The sequence below is a fragment of the Trachypithecus francoisi genome, unplaced genomic scaffold, assembly GCF_009764315.1.
Source record: "Trachypithecus francoisi isolate TF-2019V2 unplaced genomic scaffold, Tfra_2.0 Lachesis_group21, whole genome shotgun sequence".
NCBI classification, from domain to species: domain Eukaryota; kingdom Metazoa; phylum Chordata; class Mammalia; order Primates; family Cercopithecidae; genus Trachypithecus; species Trachypithecus francoisi.
In genome coordinates this window covers 41,420,107-41,436,485 of record NW_022681467.1, presented here as the reverse complement: position 1 = coordinate 41,436,485, position 16,379 = coordinate 41,420,107, and the positions used below count along the sequence as shown (strand labels likewise).

General features: G+C 52.2%; 2 protein-coding genes across 3 annotated transcripts; one reads left to right on the top strand and one right to left on the bottom strand.

Moving 5' to 3' along the window:
* The first annotated feature begins 1 nt into the window (after position 1).
* On the top strand, positions 2 to 4,237 carry TNNC2 (troponin C2, fast skeletal type). The gene is made up of 6 exons (XM_033186573.1): positions 2 to 213; positions 2,633 to 2,684; positions 2,821 to 2,964; positions 3,053 to 3,167; positions 3,330 to 3,466; positions 4,072 to 4,237. The coding sequence occupies exons 1-6, from the start codon at positions 211 to 213 to the stop codon at positions 4,101 to 4,103; spliced, it is 483 nt and encodes a 160-aa protein (XP_033042464.1). The 5' UTR covers positions 2 to 210; the 3' UTR covers positions 4,104 to 4,237.
* Positions 4,238 to 11,626: 7,389 nt separating this feature from the next.
* UBE2C (ubiquitin conjugating enzyme E2 C) lies at positions 11,627 to 16,026 on the bottom strand. 2 transcript variants are annotated; one of them, XM_033186571.1, is made up of 6 exons: positions 15,811 to 16,026; positions 15,143 to 15,170; positions 13,939 to 14,025; positions 12,977 to 13,181; positions 12,811 to 12,870; positions 11,627 to 11,877 (listed from the first exon to the last, which is right to left on the bottom strand). In XM_033186571.1, exons 1-6 carry the CDS (start codon positions 15,909 to 15,911, stop codon positions 11,819 to 11,821), a joined length of 540 nt encoding a protein of 179 aa, XP_033042462.1. In that variant the 5' UTR covers positions 15,912 to 16,026; the 3' UTR covers positions 11,627 to 11,818. The 2 variants fall into 2 exon arrangements, with proteins under 2 accessions (XP_033042462.1, XP_033042461.1); XM_033186570.1 differs by lacking the exon at positions 15,811 to 16,026 and adding an exon at positions 15,319 to 15,783 and having other exon boundaries at positions 11,629 to 11,877.
* Between the last annotated feature and the right edge of the window lie 353 nt (positions 16,027 to 16,379).

Below are 16,379 nucleotides of genomic sequence, written 5' to 3'. Positions count from 1 at the left end.
TAAATTAGGTAATGGGTTCAGACTGTGGGAGGGGTGGGGCTCGCCGACCCCAGGATCTGATTGGGCAGGGTCTCCAGTGCTGGGGACCAGGGAGGTGGGAGGGGAGGGTGCCCCTACAAATCCCGGGGGCTAGAGCAGGCCAGGGCATCTTTGGGTGGCAGAGTGCAAAGGAGGCGACCTGCAGCAGAGGAGTCCCGGTCACCAGCAACCATGGTAAGGACAAGAGGGGACTTTGTGGCTTTACTTGCGGAAGCACTCTGGACCTCTTTCAGGCCAGACCTGAGTGCTCTGTGGGGCAGTAACTGGGATGTTTGAGGTTGGAGCATGGAGGTCCCTAGAACCCAGGTGTCTTAGAGGAAGGCCTTTGACTTTTCTTGAAAGGGGAGGGCTGGGATATTCCAGAGATTGATCCTCAAGGCTTGCTGACTGCCTACTCACCTTCGGAAACTTCCAGCAGTGTCATTCGTAGACCTGTGAAGAGCTCTTAGCTTGTTTCCTTCACACAGTGGGGACTCTGAGGGGTCAGAGTGAGTCACCCAGCAGGCCAGTGGCAGGGGTGAGCCAGAAGCCTGGCCAAACCCTCCTATCATCATGGAGAGAAGAAAGCCTCCTCCAGAAGACAGGAGGTCGGCAGGGTGTGGGGCCTGCTCAGATGCAGGGCTCTGGGAGCCCTGAGGATGATGGGAAGGGGCAGAAGATGACAGACCAGAGTTAGAGAGACTCCACTCTCCTAGAGAGGGGTTCTGATTTGGAGCTGTTGTTTTCGTCTGAGATCCCCCTGCCCACTTCATTTCAAGGAGTAACTAGATCCCGGAGGCCAGCTGCTGTTGCCCATGCCTGACTAAAAATAGCCTGCCCTCCTGGCACAGGGCAAGAGGAGGAGAGGAAGGAGGGGGAGAAGGAGGAGGGCCGGCAGCCAGCCGGCTGAAGAGCTCCTTGGAAGCCCCACCGTGTCCTCACTGCCAGCCTCAATCCAAAGCCTCTGACCCAGATGGCCTGGCTTGGATATGACCTGGAAACCCCCGCAGATATCTCACTTTCATGTCAAGGCCTCCATCACATTCGGCCCAACATGAGGGGCCTTTTCTCCAATGACTGAATCCTAAGAAGGAAGCTTACAGTCTCCGACTCTGCCAGTTCTCTGAGGGGGGGCGGGATGATGTGTCCTGTGTCTCTTCTTGGTGGTCCCAGTGCCTGATCTGCGGCCTGACATGCAGCAAGTACTCAATAACTTTGTGTTGCATTATTATTTGTTTGAGAACAAACATTTTATTGAGCAACTATTAAAGTACCGGGCACCACTAGGAGCTACAGAAAACTGGAAAATAGTGCTGGAATGGTGCTAGCCTTTACAAAACCCTTTCACACCCCTGATATCTCATCCCTGAAAAGCTACAGAGAAAAGATGAATGCATGCTAAGTGACTTGCCTAAGGTCACTGGGGAGTTCCTGACTTGGCCTTCAATTGACAAGTGAGAAGGCCTTGGGCTTAATTTGTTGTCTCCTCTCTTTTTCTCAAAACTGGGGTCATAGGCCACGTGTGGTGGCTCACGCCTGTAATCCCATCACTTTGGGAAGCCGAGGTGGGCAGATCACTTAAGGTGGGGAGTTCAAGACCAGCCTGACCAACATAGAGAAACCTTATCTCTACTAAAAATACAAAATTAGCTGGGCATTGTGGTGCATGCCTGTAATCCCAGCTACTTGGGAGGCTGAGGGAGAAGAATCCCTTGAACCTGGGAGGCGGGGGTTGCGGTTGTGGTGAGCTGAGATTGTGCCATTGCACTGCAGCCTGGGCAACAAGAGCAAAACTCTCAAAAACAAAACAAAACAAACAAAAAACTGGGGTCAGGCCAGGCATGGTGGCTCACGCCTGTAATCCCAACACTTTTGGAAGCCAAGGTGGGTGGATCACCTGAAGTCAGGATTTCAAGACCAACCTGGCCAACATGGTGAAACCCCGTCTCTATTAAAAATACAAAAATTAGCTGGGCATGTTGGCACATGCCTGTAATCCCAGCTACTTGGGAGGCTGAGGGAGGAGAATCGCTTGAACCCAGGAGGTGGAGGTTGCAGTAAGCCGAGATCACGCCATTGTACTCCAGCCTGGGCGACAGGGTGAGACTCTGTCACAAAAACAAAAAACAAACACAAAAAACAAACAAAAACAAAAACTAGGGTCAGAAGCTGGGCACAGTGACTCAAGCCTGTAGTCCTAGCACTTTGGGAGGCCGAGGTGGGAGGATCACTTGAGCCCAGAAGTTCAAAACAAGCCTGTGTAATATAGTGGGACTCTGTCTCTACAAAAACTTTAAAAAATTAGTCAGGCATGGTGTACACTATAGTCCCAGCTATTCAGGAGGCTGAGGCGGGACGACTGCTTGAGCCTAGGAGGTTGAGGCTGCAGTGAGCTATGATCACACTACTGCACTCCAGCCTGTGTGACAGAGCAAGACAAAACAAAACTGTGATTGGGTGCTGTGCGGGCACACAATTATGTGGCAAGTTTGAAGTTGTTCTTTTGGAGGACCAAGAAGCGCTGAGAGAGTGAGGGTTGGGAAGAATGGGGTTGAGGTGAGCAACTGCCCTGGGGCTGCCTCTTCAGCTTAGACTTTCTCTGTGTCTCCTGCAGACGGACCAGCAGGCTGAGGCCAGGTCCTACCTCAGTGAGGAGATGATCGCTGGTGAGTGAAGCGCAGCAGGCTGGGGGCTGGGTGGATGTATGCTGGGGACACGTTGGCCTCTGGGCAGGGTTGGGGGTGTAGATGTGAGGCTGACAGTCCTGCTGGCCTCACCTCTGCCCTCTGCCCTCCCATGCAGAGTTCAAGGCTGCCTTTGACATGTTTGATGCTGATGGTGGTGGGGACATCAGCGTCAAGGAGTTGGGCACGGTGATGAGGATGCTGGGCCAGACACCCACCAAGGAGGAGCTGGACGCCATCATTGAGGAGGTGGATGAGGACGGTGAGCGGGTGTCCCTCGGAGGCAGGGGATGGTGGGGAAAGGCGGCAGCGGCTGGGCTCAGGCTCAGTCCACCACCTGCTCCCCGCAGGCAGCGGCACTATCGACTTCGAGGAGTTCTTGGTCATGATGGTGCGCCAGATGAAAGAGGACGCGAAGGGGAAGAGCGAGGAGGAGCTGGCCGAGTGCTTCCGCATCTTCGACAAGTGTGCTGGGGGCCTGGGAGCCAAGGGAGGGGCTGAGCAGTCAGAGCCAGCCGGCAGCGCTGGAGGGTTCCCCGGGTTGGGGGTGTGGAAGCGGGGCGTCAGTGTGGTGGCCAGGGCAGCTCGCCCTGGCCCTGAGCCCTGCCCTGACCCTTGGACTTGTAGGAATGCAGATGGCTACATCGACCCGGAGGAGCTGGCTGAGATTTTCAGGGCCTCTGGGGAGCACGTGACGGACGAGGAGATCGAATCTCTGATGAAAGATGGCGACAAGAACAATGACGGCCGCATTGACTTCGACGGTGAGGGAGCGCCACGGGAGCTTGGGAAGAGTGGGTGGGAGCCACAGGGGACGGCGAGCACTGGTGCCTGGCTCCCGTGCAGTGTCTTTGGCCTTGTGGGCTGGGCTGGGCATAACTTCAAAAGTTCCCCTAGTCTCCTGGGGGCGGGTATAGAAGCACTCCACGACTCTGTGCAGTTTATCAATTAATGACCAGGCAGGGGGGCGTGGTGGCTCAGGACTGTAAAATCCTGGAACTTTGGGAGGATGAGGCGGGAGGATTGCTTGAGGCCAGGAGTTCGAGACCAGCCTGGGCAACACAGTGAGACTCTGTCTTTACAAAAAATAAAATAAAAAGGCGGGCATGGTGGTATGTGCCTGTGGTCTCAGTTGCTCCAGGGGCTGAGGTGGGAGGATTGCTTGAGCCCAGGAGATCGAGCTGCAATGAGTTATGATTGTGCCACTGCACTCTAGCCTGGGCGACAGACCTTGGTGACTTTGGCAACAGAGTGAGACTCTGTCTCAACAAAAACAAAAAAAATTCATCCCTTCTGTGTGGCTGGAGCCCTGGCCTGGCTTCTGCGTCCCCAGTGGGACCCCTGACCCTTTCCCTCTCCTTTCCCGCAGAGTTCCTGAAGATGATGGAGGGCGTGCAGTAAGGAGTGGTCAGTCGCCTCCACCAAGATCGCGTGTCCCTAGGGTGTGGGAGACTCCGCCCTGCCGGGTCCCCACCAGGGAGGCACGGCCCCTTGTGGGTCTTTGTCTGGAAGGAATAAAAGCAAATGTTCCAAAACTCGTGGCCTGAATGGGGGGAAAGCCGGGAACAGTGGGTCTCAAGGGTTGCGGTCCAGGGCGCCATCCCGGCTGGCACCACCAGGAGCACCCTCGGGGATCCCGGGAGAGGCTGTCGGAGCTGCGGGATGTGGGAGCAGCGGGATGCGGAAGGCACCTGGGCCCCGGAGCTCGAGGCGGGGTCTGCAGGTTCAAGGCTGGCTCCCGACAGCTGGCGCTGGGTGTGCGCAGCTTGACGGACGGGCCGTGGTGGCTCCAGGAGGCTGCAGGGGCTTGGAGTTGAGTCAGGGTGAGCCGGCAGGCTGCGGAGAGGTCCAGGGACTGCAGGTAGGGTGAGGGGGTGGGAGAGGCTAGAACCCTGGGAAGCTGGGAAGCTCCCTCACTTCCCCACCGTCCTTCTTTTCTGGAATGTTGGCATCTTAGATGTTGTCACCTAGGATGACATCTTAGATGTTGTCACCTTCTGCAGGCTCCCTAGCTGGGGAGAGGGGGAGTAGGTGCCCATCCATACCAGGTAGCATTGTTTCTGCTTGACCTTTTACTTCCTCTTTTCTTCCAAGTGCTTAATGCTCGCTTTGTACTGGTGGTGGTAGGGGAGGATGGAGGCACCCACTAAGGAGATTCTGATCTCATCATTTGACCCCAGATCTCTGCCTCCACCCGGTCTCAGCCAGTGCACTCTACAGAGGGCCATCAGCACCAGCGAGCTAAAATATCTGACTTGGCCACTGCCCTATTGAAAGTAGTTCGGTGCTCCTCACTGCTTCTAGAATGAGATCCAAATTCCTTCCCTCCCTCCCTCTCTTTCTTTCCACAGCCACACTGGGCAATTTATTCCTGATACAGACCTGGAGTACATTTTCAAGCCCTTGGTACTTTGCACATGTTGTTTGCCCTCCCTGGAATGCCCTTGTCCTTCTTATAAGCTGGCAGATTCTTCAACCTATAAGACCCAGCTCAGATACCATCTCTTCCCTCGAACCCTCCCCTCACTGGCTATGTGCTGCCATAGTGATTTGTATACAACAGGTATCAGATCACAGCTAATTAAGTATAGGGGGTAGTTTAGCTTTAGAGACAGAATGCCTGAGTGTGAGTGCTCACTGCCTGTGACAAACTAAACCACTCTGTGCCTCAGTTTTCTCACCTGTAAAATGGTGATAATGATAGTACACACAGGGTTGTGAGAAGACGTTAGTGTGTGCAAAGTGCTTATAGCAGTGCCTGGCACATAGCAAGCATTTTTTTTTTTTTTTTTTTAACAGAGTTTTGCTCTTGTCACCCAGGCTGGGGTGCAGTGGCACAATCTTGGTTCACTGCAACCTCCGCCTCCTGGGTTCAAGCGATTCTCCTGCCTTAGCCTCTCGAGTAGCTCGGATTACAGGCGCCCACCACCATGCCTGGCTAATGTTTGTATTTTTAGTAGAGACCAGGTTTTGCCATGTTGGCCAGGCTGGTCTTGAACTCCTGACCTCAGGTGATCCGCCTGCCTCAGCCTCCCAAAGTGCTGGGATTACAGACATGAGCCACTATGCCTGGCCTTCTGTTTTTTTTTTTTTTGAGATGGAGTCTCGCTCTGTCGCCCAGGCTGGAGTGCAGTGGTGCGATCTCGGCTCACTGCAAGCTTCACCTCCCGGGTTCATGCCATTCTCCTGCCTCAGCCTCCCGAGTAACCGGGACTACAGGCACCCGCCACCACGCCTGGCTAATTTTTTTTCTATTTTTAGTAGAGTCGGGGTTTCACCATGTTAGCCAGGATGGTCTTGATCTCCTGACCTCGTGGTCCGCCCTCCTTGGCCTCCCAAAGTGCTGGGATTACAGGCATGAGCCAACTCGCCTAGCCCTGTTTTGTTTTTTAAATGAGACAGGGTCTCGCTCTGTTGCCCAGGCTGGAATGCAGTAGGTGATCACAGCTCACTGCAGCCTTGACCTCCTGGGCTCAAGCGATCCTCCTGTCTCAGCCTCCCGAGTAGCTGGGACTACAAATGGGTGACCCCCCACTAGTTTTTGTTATTTTTAGCAGAGATGTGGTCTCACTATGTTACCCAGGCTGGTCTCAAACTCCTGAGCTCAAAGAATCCTCTCACCTTGGCCTCCCAAAATGTTGGGGTTATAGGCATGAGCCACCACGCCCAGCCTCTATTGTCACCTTGCTCATTGCTTTAGTTCTTTCTCTCCATCTGTCTTTTTCTCTTCTTCCTCTTTTGTCCTATTCATGTTTTTCTGTTTTTATTTCCAGCCAGGATCAGTGCTGGGGTTTGGTAAACATTACTATTTACTGAGTGCCTACTGTATACTGTGCCTTATGGACATTGTCTCATTCACTCACATAACATCCCTAGAGGCAGATGTTGTTATCTCCACTTTACCGTTGGAAAACTAAGGCCTAGGGAGGTGAAGTACACAGGCACCCAGATAATAACCTAGGTAGTATCGCCGTGCACTATGTGGTGTGTACAGGAGCAAGGCTCTTTTTTTTTTTTTTTGAGACGGAGTCTCGCTCTGTCGCCGGGGCTGGAGTGCAGTGGCCGGATCTCAGCTCACTGCAAGCTCCGCCTCCCGGGTTTACGCCATTCTCCTGCCTCAGCCTCCCGAGTAGCTGGGACTACAGGCGCCCGCCACCTCGCCCGGCTAGTTTTTTTTTTTTGTATTTTTTTAGTAGAGATGGGGTTTCACCATGTTAGCCAGGATGGTCTCGATCTCCTGACCTCGTGATCCGCCCGTCTTGGCCTCCCAAAGTGCTGGGATTACAGGCTTGAGCCACCGCGCCCAGCCAGGAGCAAGGCTCTTAACTCCGATGCCATCTACCTGTTATTGTTTCTACCTGAATATCTTTTTTTTTTTTAAATTATATACATATTTTAAAATAGAGACGGAGGCCGGGTGCCGTGGCTCACACCTGTAATCCCAGCACTTTGGGAGGCCGAGGCAAGTGGATCACTTGAGGTCAGGAGTTTGAGACCAGCCTGGCCAACATGAAAAAACCTCCTCTCTCCTAAAAATATAAAAATTAGCCAGACACATGCCTGTAATCTTAGCTACTTGGGAGGCTGAGGCAGGAGAATTGCTGGAACCCAAGAGGCGGAGGTTGCGGTGAGCCAAGATTGCGCCACTACACTCCAGCCTGGGTGACAGAGTGAGACTCTGTCTTAAAAAATAACATAGGCCGGGCGTGGTGGCTCATGCCTGTAATCCCAGCACTTTGGGAGGCCAAAGCGGGTGGATCACCTGAGGTTGGGAGTTTGAGACCAGCCTGACCGACATGGAGAAACCCTGTCTCTACTAAAAATACAAAATTAGCCGGACGTGGTAGCGCATGCCTGTAATTCCAGCTACTTGGGAGGCTGAGGCAGGAGAATCACTTGAACTCAGGAGCCAGAGGTTGCGGTGAACCGAGATTGCACCATTGCACTCCAGCCTGGGCAACAAGAGTGAAACTCCATCTCAAAAAATACATAAAAACAAATCTGATCATGTCACTGCCCTGCTTAAGGCTTCATTAGCTTACTCTTGCCTCAAGATAAAGTCCAAGTTTTTTTTTTTTTTTTAAGAAACTGAATCTCCCTGTCACACAGGCTGAAGTGCAGGGGCACAATCATAGCTCACTGAGGTCTTGAACTCCTAGGTGCAAGGGATCCTCCCCCTCAGCCCCTAGTTATTTTTTGTAGAAATGGGGTCTCACTTTGTTACCCAGGCTAGCCCAAGTATCTTAATATGGCCTTCCAGCCTATCATGACCTGACGTCTATGCGACTTCCCCATCCTGTATTCTTCTTTTTTTTTTTTTTTGAGACAGAGTTTTGAGTTTTGCGTTTGTCAGCCAGGCTGGAGAGCAGTGGCATGATCTCAGCTCACTGCAACCCCCGCCTCCCAAGTTCAAGCAATTCTCCCACCTCAGTCTCCTGAGTAGTTGGGACTACAGGAGCCACATGCCCGGCTAATTTTTATGTTTTTAATAGAGACGGGGTTTCACCATGTTGGCCAGGGTGGTCTTGAACTCCTGAGCTCAGCTAATCCTCCTGCCTCGGACTCGCAAAGTGCTGGGATTATAAGCATGAGCCACCACTCCCAGCTGTGTATTCCTCTCCTTACATACTCCTGAACTTGCTATCCAAGGAATGTGCATCTCCCTCAGGTCTCAATTCCCTTCTCCAAAAACCTTTCCTTGACCCTCCTATTCTATTGGGTGCTCCACCTGTGAACTTTCATGGCTATATGTGAGTTCAGCACCCAACCTTTATTGAGTGCTTACTATCTACCAGGCATTGTTCTAAGGTCCTTCCACTGTCTTATGAGGTAGGTGCTAGTATTTTCATTTTACGGAGAGGTTAAATGTAACTGCCTACATGTTTACGGGCAAATGGAGGCGGAGCCAGGATCCTGAAACAGTTCTGCTTACCTGGTCTGAGCCTTTTTTTCTTTTTGAGATGGAGTCTTGCTCTCGTTGCCAACTGGAGTGCAATGGGTGATTTGGCTCACTGCAATCTCCGCCTCCCAGGTTCAAGCGATTCTCCTGCCTCAGACTCCTGAGTAGCTGGGATTACAGGCACTCGCCACCATGCCTGGCCAATTTTTTGTATTTTTAGTAGAAACGGGGTTTCATCATTTTGGCCAGGCTGGTCTCAAACTCCTGACCTCAGGTGATCCACCCACTGCGGCCTCCCAAAGTGCTGGGATTACAGGCATGAGCCACCGTGCCCAGACTGGTCTGAGCTCTTAATCACTGGGCTGTATAGCACTTATTCCCCAGTCCCCCAAGCAGAGGGCCTTTATCTTGCAGGAATTCAATAAAATGGGAATCATAATAATCAGAAATTCAAATACTTCCTGACCAGGCTTTTTTTTGTTGCAAGTGCCAGAAATCTAAATAAAACGGACTTAAACCAAAGAGGGATTTGTTGGTTCATCGAACTGGGATGGCAAAGCATGAACTGGAGGCCAGAGTCTCAGTTAATGTCATCTCTCCAGCTCCCAGCTGTTTGTCTCTGCTTGGTTTTCTTCTGTCTGCAGAGGGGTCCTCCAGCAGCTGAGACCAATTACCTTCTCTTTTAGCAACTGCATTAGTAAAATAACTTTATTCTCTCCCAGTGATTAATTTCAGAGAACACCAATTGAATCTGAACTAGAGTTTAGACCTGTGACTGGCCTAAGGCAGGCCATGTGGCCATCTAGGGTACCAAACACCATGACCAAGGACCACATGGCAGACAAAAACACATCCACTACAGTCAGCATTTGAAACATTTCTTTCAGAGATAAGGTCTTACTCTGCTGCCTAGGCTGGAGTGCAGTGGTATAATCACAGCTTACTATAACGTTGAATTTCTGGCCCCAAGTGATCCTCCAACCTTGGCCTCCCAAGATCTTGAGATTGCTGATGTGAACCACCAAGCCCGGCCAGCATTTATTTTTCTTTTAAAATTTATTATTTGAGACGGGGGTCTCACTGTGTTGCCCAGGCTGGTCTTGAATTCTTAAGTTCAAGCAATCCTCCTGCCTCCGCCTCCCAAAGTGCTAGCATTATAGGCAGTGAGCCACCACACCCGGCCCTGGCCAGCATTTGTTGACTAATTTAGTGCCAGGCTCTGAGCTCTGGTTTTCTCCAGTATCCGCTAACCTAGTGATTTTCAACCCTGGGAGACCTTCAGAACCTGGAGGGCAGTTTGGGGTCAAGAATTTGCCTAACAAGTTCCAGGTGATGCTGGTGCTGCTGGAAGGACCCCATTCTAAGAACATTGCTCTAAATTTTGTTCTTTTTTTTTTTTTTTTTTGAGGCGGAGTCTCGCTCTGTCACCCAAGCTGGAGTGCAGTGGCCAGATCTCAGCTCACTGCAAGCTCCGCCTCCCAGGTTTACACCATTCTCCTGCCTCAGCCTCCTGAGTAGCTGGGACTACAGGCGCCCGCCACGTCGCCCGGCTAGTTTTGTATTTTTAGCAGAGACGGGGTTTCACCGTGTTAGCCAGGATGGTCTCGATCTCCTGACCTCGTGATCCGCCCGTCTCGGCCTCCCAAAGTGCTGGGATTACAGGCTTGAGCCACCACGCCCGGCCCAAATTTTGTTCTTAACTAGACCACAGCAATGATATCACTTGGAAACTATTTAGAAACCAAAATAAATAAACAGACCGGATCTTAGGCTCCACTTCACACCTACCGAAAATATTTTAATTTTACAAGATCCCAAGTGTATTTGTATGCATGTTAGATTAAGAAAAAACCCTTGGCCGGGCGCGGTGGCTCAAGCCTGTAATCCCAGCACTTTGGGAGGCCGAGACGGGCGGATCACGAGGTCAGGAGATCGAGACCATCCTGGCTAACACAGTGAAACCCCGTCTCTACTAAAAATACAAAAAACTAGCCGGGCGAGGTGGCGGGCGCCTGTAGTCCCAGCTACTGGGGAGGCTGAGGCAGGAGAATGGTGTAAACCCGGGAGGCGGAGCTTGCAGTGAGCTGAGATCCGGCCACTGCACTCCAGCCTGGGCGACAGAGCCAGACTCCGTCTCAAAAAAAAAAAAAAAAAAAAAACCCAAGAGGAGAGACCTAAGAGCACAACTATAGACATGAAGGGACCTAACTTCCAATCCCAACCCCTCCCCGCTTCAGGCTTGCACAACCAACCAGCTGCTAACAGACCTGAAGGAGTTGGGTGCAAGGTTGGAGCACATCTGGGTGCTGCTTATCTACCTTGGAGATCTTCCTGAAGGGCTTTGCAGGAGGTGGGGAGAAGGGGCTATCACGTCAACCTACTCTTCCACCTGCTGATCCTTGCGGGGACCCAGCTGGTCAGCAGGGTTTCCTCCTAGGGGCTCAGAGGCTGGAGACTTCATCAGGCCAGGGAAAAGAGGCAGCCCAAGGGGCTGGGGGCTTGCTGGGGGATATACAGCAGGAGGTGATTGTGCCCCCTTGGAGATGGAGCTCCACAGGGGACCCGGGCTAGAGTCTGGAGACTGGAGCTCAGACCTGAGAGTCCTGCAAGGGAAGGGGCTTTTTCCTGGCTGTCTCCCCAGGCCCTGGACCTGCTTAGGGTGACCTGACCATTCTTCAGGACAGAACATGGGGTGGCTGTGTGGTGGGATCCTCCCCAACACACACGCTTGTTCCTTCTACAGCTATAGGAGGTTTCAGCCTAAGGTCTGGCTCAGCCTCATCTGCAACACAGCTGAGGGAGCTCCAACATTCACTAACATTGCTGGTACACATCACCGACTCCATAGACAGGAAGTATTATTGTGACACTCATTTTATAGATGAAGAAACAGATGCAGAGTCATAAAATAAGGTACAAGGGATTAAATCTTTGTCACCTCACTGCTTGGCCCCACATCCTTAAGTTCCACCTCTGCCTACCCTGAGTACCTCCAACCCTAGTGTAACTACAAGGCAACAACTTGTCTAAAAAAGGACCAAAATGCATTTATTTAATATACATCACAAGGGTTCAACTGAGGCTTAATTTAAAAGACAAAAACAAAACAAAAATAATACCACAGCTCAAGATACAGAGTCCTATACAGAAATCACAAAAAGGACAGACCATCTAAGGAAAAATTAAGACAACACAAGCACAGGCTGGGCAGCCTGGGTCAGGGCTCCTGGCTGGTGACCTGCTTTGAGTAGGTTTCTTGCAGGTACTTCTTAAAAGCTGGAAGAGAACAGGCGGGTCTCAGTGAGTGATGGAGACAGGATGAGTTCATCTTTACTATTTATTATTACTGTTTTTGAGACGGAGCCTCACTCTGTTGACCAAGCTGGAGTGTAGTAGAACCATGTCTGCTCACTGCAACCTCTGCTTCCTAGATTCAAGTGATTCTCCTGCCTCAGCCTCCAGAGTAGCTGGGACTACAGGTGCCCACCACCATACCCAGTTAATTTGTTTGTATTTAGTAGAGACGGGGTTTCACCATGTTGGCCAGGCTGGTCTCAAACTTCTGACCTCATGCAATCCACCCGCCTCGGCCTCCCCAAATGCTGGGATTACAGGCATGAGCCACTGTAGCCTGGCCCAGGATGAGTTAATTAAGGTGGGCAAGAGGCAGTTTGACCAGAGATGCAAAGATGGGAGGAGGTGGAGAAGGAGGGGCTGGTTTCCCAGCCTGGCATTCTCCCTGCACTGCCCATCCAGGCAGCTCTCCTGGAAGGGCTTGCTTCTAGCAAGACTGGCGGGCACAGGCAAGGCACTCTACTAAGCAACCTCTTAACCTGCATTAATATGGAAGAAGTTAATCCCACCTTCCCCCTTTTTGAGACAGGGTCTCACTCTGTTGTCTGGGGTGGAGAGCAGTGCTGTGATCATAGTCCACTGTAACCTCGAATTCCTGGCCTCAAGCTATCCTCCTGCCTTGGCCTCCCCAATAATTTCCCAAACTTACTTATAGCCAAAAATTTTTATTCCCCTATAAAATAATTGCTATTTTATAGCAAATAGGAGCACTGGCGCAGAAGCAGAAGTGGGTTGCTGTCAATACTCCACCCTGCCCCAACCAACCCAGTCTCAACTCACTGGGCTCCTTTTGTTTGAGGGAGCCTTTGAAGGTTGGGGGAGGGATCACCCTGGGCTCAAGGACTGAGGACTCACCTGTGGGGTTTTTCCAGAGCTCGGCAGCATGCGTGTTCAAGGGACTATCAATGTTGGGTTCTGTGGGTGGAGAGAAAGAGGTCAAGGGGGTAGAAGGGGCTGACCCCAGGAAGTCCCGACAGGGTCCCAAGTTGCATGGAGGGGAGGGGTTGGTCTCTAAAGTCACCTCCTAGAAGGCTCTGGATGGAGAGCAGAATGGTCCTGACGTCATAGAGGGCAGACCACTTGTCCTTCAGGATGTCCAGGCATATGTTGCCCTGGGTGTCCACGTTGGGGTGGTAGCAGGGTGTGAGGAATTTCACCGTGGGCGCATTGTAAGGGTAGCCACTGGGGAACTCCAGTGAGAGCTTATACCTCAGGTCTTCATATACCTGGCATTTGGAGAAATAGACGCAGAGTAAGCTCCAGCAGCAGCCTCATATCCCAACCCAAGCCCCACACAAGGGGCTTGCTAGAACCTTGAGTTTCTCTGGGAGCAGACAGTAGACACACTGTTGAGCTGGTTCTGATGCTTCCCGGTGCCTTTTAAAAGTTTTTTTATTTTGATTTTTATTTTAGAGACAGGGTTTCACCATGTTGCCCAGGCCAGCCTTGAACTCCTGGGTTCATGTGATCTGCCTGCCTCAGCCTCGCAAAGTGCTGGGATTACAGGTGTGAGCCACCGTGCCTAGCCTGATGCTTTCCTCTTATCTGATGGAGACATCAGTGATTCTTTGGTCTAAGGATTGAAAATTGGCATTTTGTGCTTTATTTCAATTAGAATATTAGTTGCTAATATGTAAAAATTAGGAGATTTGGCACAGATTTGGACTCCTGACTCATCTTAAACCTGATCTGCAGCAATGGGAAGCTGCCTTCTTGAGATCTGTGCTCTCCTATTGGCCAAAGTCCTCACTTCATCCATTTCCTTGCTGTCTGGCCCCCTAAAAACATCTAAGATAGACAGCCCTGCTTTAAACCCACCCTCTAATTGCGCAGAGGGAAAGAACAAGGCCACATGGCTCAGAGAATGTGAACAGTCACAGGTGGAGTGTCTTGCTCCACCAAAGGTTTGAAGCAGAGCCCTCACTGGGATCTCACCTCCCACTTTTCCCCAGACTCACTCACCCATCCCAGCCCTACACTTACTGTTCCAGCTGCTCCATGGATGGTCCCTACCCATTTGAAAAGGTTGTCTGATTCAGGGAAGGCAGAAATCCCTTTATCGCCAGACATCTGGGGAGGAAACACATTTGCTGGAATGTGGAGTACACTTTCGGGCACAGCAAAAGTCAGTGGGTGAGCTTTCCCCTTAATCATATATGCATATCTCATATATATATATGTATATACACACATATATATGAGATATAGATGGGGTTACCACATCTCTTTTTTTTGAGGCGGAGTCTCGCTCTGTCGCCCGGACTGGAGTGCAGTGGCCGGATCTCAGCTCACTGCAAGCTCCGCCTCCCGGGTTTACGCCATTCTCCTGCCTCACCCTCCCGAGTAGCTGGGACTACAGGCGCCCGCCACCTCGCCTGGCTAGTTTTTGTATTTTTAGTAGAGACGGGGTTTCACTGTGTTAGCCAGGATGGTCTCGATCTCCTGACCTCGTGATCCGCCCGTCTCGGCCTCCCAAAGTGCTGGGATTACAGGCTTGAGCCACCGTGCCCGGCCGGGGTTACCCCATCTCTACAGACACACACACATACTCGCTCTGTGGCCCAGGCTGGAGAATAGTAGTGCGCTTGGCTCACTGCATCTTCTGTCACCACGGTTCAAACGATTCTCATGCCTCAGCCGCCCGAGTAGCTGGAATTACAGGCATGCACCACCATGCCTGGCTAATTTTTATATTTTTAGTAGAGAGGGGGTTTTGCAATGCTGGCCAGGCTGGCCTCGAACTCCTGACCTCCAGTGATCCACCCACCTTAGCCTCCCAAAGTGTTGGGATTATAAGGCCTGAGCCACCGTGCCCGGCCTCCCCTTAATCTCATCACACTCTGATCCAAAATAAAGCAACCAAATTCATAGGCTAGAAATACCAAGAAGGGTGGGGAGTTGGGTGTGGGTAAAGCTTGGTTGGGGCCAGGAAGTAGGGACACACTGGACAGGGAGGGTCTTGTATGACTTCAGGGAAGTATTTCAGAGATAACTTCATGTGGGGGGATGGAACTGGGAGGAGGGACTGCTGGAAGAAATGGTGTAGGTGGGGTGTATGAACTTCTTCCCAGGAGGGAGCAAATTACATTTATATTTTACCCCTATGTCTAGCAAAAAAGCTGACAGAGGAAAGGAGGCTACTGAAAATTGGGTGGAAGGCTGGGGTTCCAGGTACTTAGTCACTCACCATGAGGGTCATCAGCTCCTGCTGTAGCCTGCAAAAAGAGCATTCAGGGTTATCTGGGAGTCTGGATGGGCCAGGGCTCCAGATGGTGCATCTTCTCCCATCTGAATCTCTCAGGGGGAGCTGTCATGGAGGCTTCCCACTTCGTCAAGGTCAGGCTCAGCTCAGGGTACACTCACCAGATCCACAGGACGATCCTAGCGAGTCCTCACCCTCCCTAATTCCAGACTCCCTCGGGATGATTCTGGCATGTTCTTAATTCCCCAGGCTTTGGCATCTCTTCCTTGCCCGAGTCAACTTCTCCCTTCCCCTGTCTCCGCCAAGTCACGAGGGTCCTTGCGCGTCTTCATCTAGGCCCACCCGGGAAGGAGCCTGGCAGCGCCCCTACCCTCCCATCCTCCTTCGGGAGAGTCTCAAAGAACGGTCTGAGCTCCTGGCGTGTCTCCTATCTCTCAAATCTCACCCGCGCAAGGAGGTGGGAGTCCCGGAAGTCTCCGCCCTCGGCACCCATGCCCAGGGGAATGCCAGGCCCCGAGCTCCTGGCGCGTTCTCCTGCACCGGCATATCTCCCGCTCCAGGAGGTGGGACGGGGGTGGTCCTAGAAATCTTTGCTCTGGGTCCCAATGCCTAGGGCATGGCAGGCCCAGCGAGTGGTACGCCGCGTCACCCACCTTTTGCCCACGGGACCCCGGGCGGCGCCCCCGCTCGGCTCGGCTCCTTTACGGGCGGCGGTGACGCTTGTGGCTGCTGGGTCGCGGTTTTGGGAAGCCATCCGGGCGGCGTTGGCAGAGAGACAGGAACTCGGAGAATACGACTGCAACTGCAGGGCTGCGGGACCGCCCGCCCGCGTTTGAATTGTAACCCTCTGGTGGCGTCGACCAATCAGTGACTCGCTTGGGTTTGATCCAGCCAATGGGACGCGCCGGAGCGCTCTGTCATCGCTCCACTGCTAGACCTACCCACCGGCGCACCACTATTGGGCGGCAGGATCCCCCTTCTGACAGCCGATTGGTAGACGGGCTGCCATTAACTAACGAATCCATAGCGGATTGGTGGCCTTTGGAAAACGCTAACCATTAAAGGGCCAAGAAAACGTCCATGTGGGATGAACCCCTCCTTAAGGATACACGCCTTACTCCGCTTGGGAACACCCGGCACATCCAGCCTTGATCCGATCTCCCTCGGGAAGGGAGTGCCTCCAATCCTGCGGCACTGGTATCCTTCCCCCAAACCGGAAACC